This window comes from Rhododendron vialii, chromosome 13a (genome assembly GCF_030253575.1).
Source record: "Rhododendron vialii isolate Sample 1 chromosome 13a, ASM3025357v1".
In the NCBI taxonomy this organism is placed as follows: Eukaryota; Viridiplantae; Streptophyta; class Magnoliopsida; order Ericales; family Ericaceae; genus Rhododendron; species Rhododendron vialii.
In genome coordinates this window covers 8,739,307-8,747,911 of record NC_080569.1, presented here as the reverse complement: position 1 = coordinate 8,747,911, position 8,605 = coordinate 8,739,307, and the positions used below count along the sequence as shown (strand labels likewise).

Sequence of the window (8,605 nt, the reverse complement as noted above, 5' to 3'; positions counted from 1 at the left end):
TTTCTGCATTTTTGGTTGAGACAGGACTTTGAGAATGTTGTACTGTTCCTCTCTTGCGAATATGTCTTAAGCTAGTAGGCTTTTAGTTGTTTGGTCAATCTACAGGCTTATGCGAACTGGTACTTCGACTTATTTTATGTTGCTGGATGGGTAGTTCTTTTTTATCTGCTCGTTGCCCCAACTCCAAGGGTGGTTACTTTGATGAAGAAATTTTGTTCTTGAAATTTTTTAATAGTGAACTTAGAGCATCTCCAGCAGCCTCGCCTCTCCCTCCGAGTGAAGGTTTTGCCGAGCCAAAACCCCCAAACACCCCACCCCCCCCCCCGCTCTCTCTCCGACCTAGACAGCGAGGCAGCGACTTCGATGACGATGTTTCGGTTGTGCTCTATTGGTTCAACGGCGACGCAGTGACAGAGTGATCACGCTCTGGTGTATATGGATGTTTATATATGTGTGTGCCACACTTACGGTTTCGGCACCTCCTATTTGACTGGCTCGTTACCTAGTCACAAGCGGACTCCTATTAGCATATGAATCCATTGGAATGTTTAAGTAAATATATGATACAGCCCATAACATATTTACCATGCTAACACATATCAAAAAGGTTAACAAGGCCACCAATATCTCCTAAACCTGCGTAGCATTCAAGCACAACATAACCTCCAAAATCGGTATAGGATCGTATAACCATTCCATCGTATTCTGATCTTAACTTCTTTTAGGATTAAAATCAGATCATGAAACCACCACCATTAGAAAGTACGTTTCATCAATTTTGATATATAATTTGCCCAAAACGGAGTTCGGATGAAAAAATTATGCATGTCCGAAGTTACACAAAAATGCAGATTTTCATGTCAGTTCTGGAAGTCCAAAAACTCAGTTCCAGAACTAAACAAACAGAGGCAATCAGTTCCGAAAGTCCAAAAACCTAGTTCCGGAACTAACTAGAAAAACAGTGAAAATGCAGCTTGTTCTTTCTCCGATTTCCACCATTTTCCACAACTCAAAACACATCTAAAACTCCTCAAAAACTTCACCAAATCATGCTTAACTCATATATAACAAAGAGCTACTCAAGAACATCAAACCCATAACACAAAACAAGATCTAAACTTCAAGATTAAGATCATGATTTCACCAAGAACTCAACCCAAAACCCAACTCCACCTCAACCGAAGTACCAACCCACGAACTCACCACCAAAACATGGAATTCAACAATTAACAAATGAATTTGAGGACAAGAAAGCATGAATTACCAAGTGCAGACTTCAATTCTAGGAAAGTAGGATCAACATGAACCGGATAGTGAGCTCACATGGGCTGTTGATAGAGGTAAAAGTTTTAGGGCCTTCTTGTTCAAATTAGTTTTTGCAGCTGGGGTTTACCATTTGTGGTTGGAAAGAAATACTCGAGTGTTTGGAGGAAAGCATAGAGGAGCTGATAATGTGCTTGCGAGTATTGAAGATAATGTGAGACTTCGAGTTTGCACCTGGGAGCATTTCCCAAACTCTCTTGAAAATCGAAGTCTTTGCCGATGCTGGAACATTTCAAGTAAAGTGCTTGGTTCGTAGAATTTCCGTAGCTTTGGCAGAATGTATGAGTTTCCTTTTTTAGGTTCTTATTTGAGGGATTAATCCCCTTGTTTTGAGTTGATTGGTTATAAAATGCGCAAATTACAAAAAAAAAAAACTCCTAGTTTTTCCCTACCTTTCCTTCTCCTCCTCTTCTTCTCTCTTCCAGCCGACTCTCCCTCTCTCTCTCCCTCCGTAGGAAACAAAATGAGAATTGGGAGAAATATCTCCCCAGGATATTTGTTAACATCACAAGGAAAATCATTGAGTGCAAGAGAAAGCATGTGCTAACTTATGCTCCACCCATAAAACACACACAAGGCCCTCAAATTTCTAAAGCATGCAATTAAACCACGTAACATATAATTCAATAAAATTGTGAATTAAAATACTGAAATGTCCGAGACGGGTATCACATGGACATTGTCATTGTCTTTCACTTCTAGTCTTCATCATATGGTCTGTGGAAATTTTAGTAGAAAAAAGATCGTAAGTAGTTTCCTGTTATGTTGTTCTCTTACCCTCAGCGACCCCTTCTGTACAGTGCTCCTTCTAGCTCCTCTCTCTGTCTAAGGTACGCAACATGTTTCTCCTTCTTATTATTGCCCCTAATTTATAGTGATTTTGATGTGACATTGTTTTCTTCTTAGGCCCATGTAGATTGATTTATTGACTGTCTTTAATGCTTTTTTTTGTTCAACGGTAGGGGTGGGTGTAGGGCCAGGTTACGTGCACTTTAACTAGATTTCGTTCCTTGTTCGGTTAAAGATAAGTTATCTGCGCAGGGACTATGGAATTCACAAGAAATTATTTTCTTACCGCCTGACCCCAAGAATCCAATATGGTCAATTGTGTGGGGAACAAACCAGCCAACCAAATTAACCCTCGGAGCTGCAGTCTTTTTGGTTGTTTTTCTAACTTGATTTGTGTCTAGTTTTTACATTACATCCTCAGGCCTAACGACGAAAATCCGAAAAGTATATAAGAATAGCCCAAAATCCCAGTGAACAGAGTCATATGACTTCTGTAAATCATTTTTAATAGCACATCCGGGTTCCCCATCATCCCTATGAATTATGATATCCTCGTACTAACTCTTGCATAAGCAACACATTATCTACCATTGATCTACCTTTCGTGAAAGTGGACTGAGACTGACTGATGATGAGCTAAGGAAGTACTTTTATACTTCTCCTATTCGGCACCGGATCCCTGTCCCACTCTCCTACACATGACACCTTACCTCGTTGGTCTTCTCCTCTAATTCTATTCAAACAGTTAACCTCTAATTTTTTTTTTAGATCGGAGGAAAAACTTAATTATGAAAGCCCTAGAGGAAAATTTTAATTATGACCCTTTAGGATAAAATGATCAGAAAAATAATATCTTTTCACCGGTTCAAACGGATTGAAAATTGAAACACTTAACTTTTGTAGACCGTTTATATATTAAAAAAAAATTAAAAAATTAAGTGCTCCAATTTTCAATTCGTTTGTACCAGTCCGAAGAGGTTATCTCATGCGGTGGGACCCACAATTGATGGTGGTGAAAAACATGAAATTTCAACCTAATGTGAATAGAATTTACACTCCAAGGTCGATAGATGAACTATCTCATGCAGTCCAAACCATTTGAAAAACCCAGTCCACCAAACGGCACTCGGATACTGATGTGACCGGTTACCGGCACCAGTTGAGTTTTATTCGTCGAAGTGATGTTGACCTTTTCTTTTTCTTTTTTCGAAATGCTGTTGACTTTTGATCATAGGTACTAATTATTCTCTCACCCTCTTGCGACCCCTTCTGTATCAAACTATCAATTGCTTTCCCTGTACAGCCTTCCTTCCCTCTCCCTCTCTCTCTCTCTCTCTCTCTCTCTCAGGTACGCAACATGTTTTTCTTTCATGGTGCGATGTTGTCTTCTTCTTAGGGACCTTTGGGCTAAATTTTCGCCTGTCTTTTTGGCATTGCCTTTAGTTGTTTTTCTAATGAATTTGGGTACATCACATCTTTAGGCTAAGCAGGGGAGTTGGAAAAAGTTACTGTTTTTTGGTAGTGTTATGTTCATATTTTTTTTTTTTGGCTTTGTTGTATATTTTTACATTATTCCAATTCTCCCTGGTTGAGATGAAAGATGTAACGTAAAAACTATACAAAACAACCAAAAATACGCCAAAACAGAATAAAGACAAAAGAAATGCGAAAAACAAAAAAACTCACAGAAAAATTCAAGCAAACATAATAAATGCGAAAAAAAATTTAATAAAAAAGACAAAACAAATATTCCTCTTGATTATTTAGCCAAAACATGCCTTAATTTGTTCTGTGCTGCAGGCTTTGTGGTGATCTATAGTTTCTTCTCTTCTTTTGCTAAGTGATGATGTTTGATTTAAGATTTCTAATTTGCTGACCTTTCGTTTTTTCTCCCGTTTCAAATGGTTATAGTTCGTAATTAGATTACAATCCTAGAATTGGATGTAGAAAGGTTTCATCCTGAAAAATACTTAAATTTGGGGAAATAGATTTCTAACCTAGAATTGGATGTTGATGATAAGTACTTACTGTGTTGAAGGCTTACTTGCTGAACATCACTTAATTTGGGTAAGTAACCTACAACAATTGGATGTTGAAAGCTTACTTCATGAAACATAAGGAGTACTTAAATTTGGGTATAAGCTTTTTTTATTTTTTATTTTTATCTGACTTTGGGTATAAGTTCTTAAGAGCGTTTGTCGATATTGATAGGGATTTGGGTTGCATACGGCCATGGATCCAAGCTTTGTGGCTTTGACCTCGAGTGGAAGCTCAGAAGTTGTCCCTCCAGATGATAGTAACATTTTTGATGATATTCTCAAGTTCATAGACGCTACCCTCATGGACGAGAACATAGAGCAGGAACCCTCTATGTTCCACGATCCTTTGGCCCTGCTAGCCACTGAGAAATCCTTGCGCGATGTTATTGGTGAGGAGTCTTCTGTTTACCCCAATCAAAATGCTGAAAGCACAGATGGGTACTTAATTAGTACTTCCAGTGAGCACAGTATTAACTATAAAACTAGCTTTGGCAACCATGTTGAGACAACTAGGGACAGTTCTATTGACAACAGTATTGGCCCAATGATCTCCTCGATGAGTAGCCATCTGGTTACAAATATGTTTAGCGATAGCCAGTCCATATTGCAGTTCAAGAGAGGGGTGGAGGAAGCTAGCAAATTCCTTCCTAGTAATAATCGATTGATAATTGATTCAGAGAGTTATACGATGCCTCCGGGGTCAAGGGAAGAGGCTCTGGAGATTGTAGCCAACACGGAGAAGGAAGAAAGGCAAAACTCACCTAAGGGCTCAAGGAGTTGGAAGAATCATCACCGCGAGGATAGTGACTTAGAAGAGGCAAGGACAAGCAAGTTTTCAGCAGTTTATGATAGAGAATCAGAGTTATCTGATATGTTGGATAAGTGTCTATTTTGGGATGAAAAAGTAGAATCTACATGCTGTGATTCTGATGAAAAAGTGCATAGTGAAAAAACCAAGACCATGCAACAGAATGCACAACCACGTGGTTCTAAAGTCGGGAAGACTCGCGCTAAGAAACAGGAAACCAGAAACGAAGAAGTAGATTTGGTGACACTCTTGATTAATTGCGCACAATCTGTTGCTGCAGAGGATAGCAGGTCTGCATATGACCAGCTAAAGAACATTAGGCAGCACTCTTCTCCTTCCGGTGATGGGTTTCAGAGGTTGGCACATGTCTTCGCCAATGGCCTGGAGGCACGCTTGGCTGGAACCGGAAGCCTGCTGTATGCAGTCCAAGCTTCCAAGAAAATTTCAGCTGCTGAAAAGTTGAAAGCTAACCAGCTTTATTTTTCAGCTAGCCCATTCAAGAGGATATTGATGCTCTTTGCGAACCTAATGATTGCAGATTTATTTATGAATTCTAGCAAAAAGAAGCTCCATATTGTTGATTTTGGCATCCAATATGGTATTCAGTGGCCCATGCTTATCCAACATCTCTCAGGCCTTCCAGGTGGGCCCCCCAAACTGCGAATTACCGGGATTGAACTTCCACGACCTGGTTTCCGCCCTGCAGAGTTTGTTGAGGAGACAGGGCGTTGCTTGGCACACTATTGCAAACGTTATAATGTTCATTTTGAATACCATGCCATAGCTCAGAAATGGGAAACTATCAAAATTGAGGAACTCAACATATATGATGATGAGGCACTTGCTGTGAATTCTCTAGTTACATTTACGTCCCTACTTGATGATTCAGTTGTGGAGGATAGTCCAAGAGATGCTGTTCTGACGTTAATTAGGAAGATGAATCCGGGCATTTTCGTCCATGCTATTCTCAATGGATCCTACGGTTCCTCCTCCTTTATCAATCGGTTTCGTGAGGCTCTCTTCCTATACTCTTCACAGTTTGACATGTTTGACACTACTATGGCCCGCGATGATCAGTACAGGAGGTATTTAGAGCAAGAGATCTTCGGGCACGAGATTATGAATGTAATTGCATGCGAGGGTTTTGTAAGGGTAGAGAGGCCTGAGACTTACAAGCAGTGGCAGATTCGCGGTATGAGGGCTGGTTTTAGGATCCTACCATTGAAGCAGGAGCTCGTGAAGAAGTTAAGGGGTAAAGTGAAGGCAGGTTATCATGAAGAGTTTGCAATCGAGGAAAATGGTCAATGGATGATGCAAGGATGGAAGGGTCGGAATTACTGTGCTAGCTCCTGTTGGGTACCTGCATAAAAGTATTTAATGCATGCTTATTATACTTCTGGATTGTGGACTACGGGTTTGTTTCCACGGTTGCTGGCAAGGATGTTTGACAACAGAGGAACTGGTACTGGTTTCAACTTTAATTACCTCTCTCTCTCTCTCTCTCTCTCTCTCTCTCTCTCTCTCTCTCTCTCTCTCTCTCTCTCTCTCTCTCTCTCTCTCTCGCGCGCGCTTATGGGTTATCTTGAAGACGTATCGGGTACCAATGCGACCAGATAATGTTTAGGGGTGCTCTTAGAAATTCTGTGGCGCAAGGCGTACTGCTTGTGGTTTTAAAACATCAAAAAAAAAAAAAAAAACTCAATCTTGACATGGTTTTGAATTATGGATGTATAAGCGGTGTACTAGAGTAAAGATTTGTCTGTTATTAAGGATGCTGTAGTTTCGATTATAAGTGTGTTATATTATCCATAACTGTTTGCTTGTCCAGATTTTGTTGAACAATCGTATGTTCTTACTTTGCTCTTCTGCATTGTTGGTTGAGATCAACTTTGAGAATGGTGCACTGTTTTTCTCTTGTAAACACCATGTCTTAATAAGCAGAAATGCTACACACACAGCAAAAGTGTACAGATTTTGTACACAGATTTTTTGTGGGACCTACTACGGGTCCCACACAAATAATCCGAGCCGTTCATTAAATGTAAAACATTTTTTCAAGGGCTCCTGCAAAAAATCAGCTCAATCCGATATCTATAAGTATTTGATTCAATCATTTAACTTTTCATTATCCTAAGATTCGAATGAAAAGTTAAATGATTGAATCAAGCATCTATGAGTATCGGATTGAGCTGATTTTTTGCGGAGGCCCTTGAAAAAATGTTTTACATTTAATGAACGGCTCGGATTATTTGTGTGTGATCCGTAGTGGGCCCCACAAAAAATCTGTGCACAAAATCTGTGCACATTTGCTGTGTGTGTAGCATTACTGCTTAATAAGTGTGTACCATACGCACCGTCTATATATTCTTTTGGATTTGAGATAATCTAATCTTAACCGTTCAATTTCTTAATTAAAAAAAAGGACAACATGTCTAACTGGTCATCACTTACTCTATTGTTGAGTTTCTCTCTCTTCTATCTTTAATGAGCTTTCAAATGCGGTCTAATATCAATTTGGGTGGACTAAAAATTGGGTTTTTAGGATTTTTTTTTTAATTTCTAAACTATTAAATTTAAAATTATGAAAACAATAAAATAATTTAAAACTAATTTAATAAACCAATAAAGTTAGACTGTTCAATATGATCAATTTTTTAGTCCAATTTGATCAACATGACATTTTTAAATTTTAATGTCTTCTGATACATACTTGTCAATATCCGATAATCTTTGATTTTAGTAACAATGTTGAATATCGTAAGACTTGATATCCAAACGGTTTAGATCAATCATCCTAACAAAAAATTAAAAAACGAAACTTAAATTTAAAATTGGTCATACTTTTGACAATCATACTCAACTTATTTCTCTTGAAAGGTCGAACCCCAATCCTTGTCTTGAGACAGTTGAATAATTAATTTTTTAGTAAACTCTCATTTATCCATGAAAATTTGGAGGGATTTTGATTTTTTGGATTAAATTTTTTAGAGAGAGAATTTGATTTGGAGAAATATTTTGAGAGGAAATTGATGTTTGCCAATACTAGTTTACTTCGTCTGCTTTTAGGATTGATGTTCAAATCACCTTCTTGTTTTTCTTTTAATTGTGACGGAAACAAAAGAAAAGAGGTGGAAGTAATGAGTAATATCATTTGGCAACGTTCATAAAAAGCTGGACGGTGAATCTATTGTTCCTGTTTTCTGTTATACTAGTTTTCTACACAAGATTTTTTTTTTTTTCCATTTAGTTTTTGAAATTCTATTTTCAAGAATATTTCATCAATTATCTTGTTCATTCTCTTGTTAAGGTGATCCTGCTCAAATGAAACAAATAACCTCATTTTTGTTCTTTTTATTCTCCTCAATGTGTGTTGTGCCTGTGTTTGAATGAAGTGGAATTTCATCCTCACTTATTCTTCAATTGCCATTTCTCTGCTACGATTTGGGAAGCAAGTCTTGAATAGGAATGTCGTATCTCAGGCCATTCTTCATTTGGAGCAGGAACTGCTATGAGCAGTGAACCATAAGAAAGGAAAAGGTTTATGTGATTATATTTACAAGCTATCTTTGGCTGCAACCATTTACTTCCTATTGGGTAACGAAATATGAGGATTTTTCAGCAGGGGACATGGATATGGTAGCTGCTG

At 38.3% G+C, this 8,605-nt stretch overlaps 1 protein-coding gene across 1 annotated transcript; it reads left to right on the top strand.

The window, feature by feature from the left end:
- The first annotated feature begins 4,218 nt into the window (after window positions 1–4,218).
- Window positions 4,219–6,786, top strand: LOC131314711 (scarecrow-like protein 14). The gene has a single exon (XM_058343546.1). It carries the CDS (start codon window positions 4,345–4,347, stop codon window positions 6,325–6,327), a length of 1,983 nt encoding a protein of 660 aa, XP_058199529.1. The 5' UTR covers window positions 4,219–4,344; the 3' UTR covers window positions 6,328–6,786.
- The last annotated feature ends 1,819 nt before the right edge of the window (window positions 6,787–8,605 follow it).

What these genes read in the sequence shown, in the direction of transcription:
- LOC131314711 (XM_058343546.1), top strand. Translation starts at nt 4,345, where the DNA reads ATGGATCCAAGCTTTGTGGCTTTGACCTCGAGTGGAAGCTCAGAAGTT.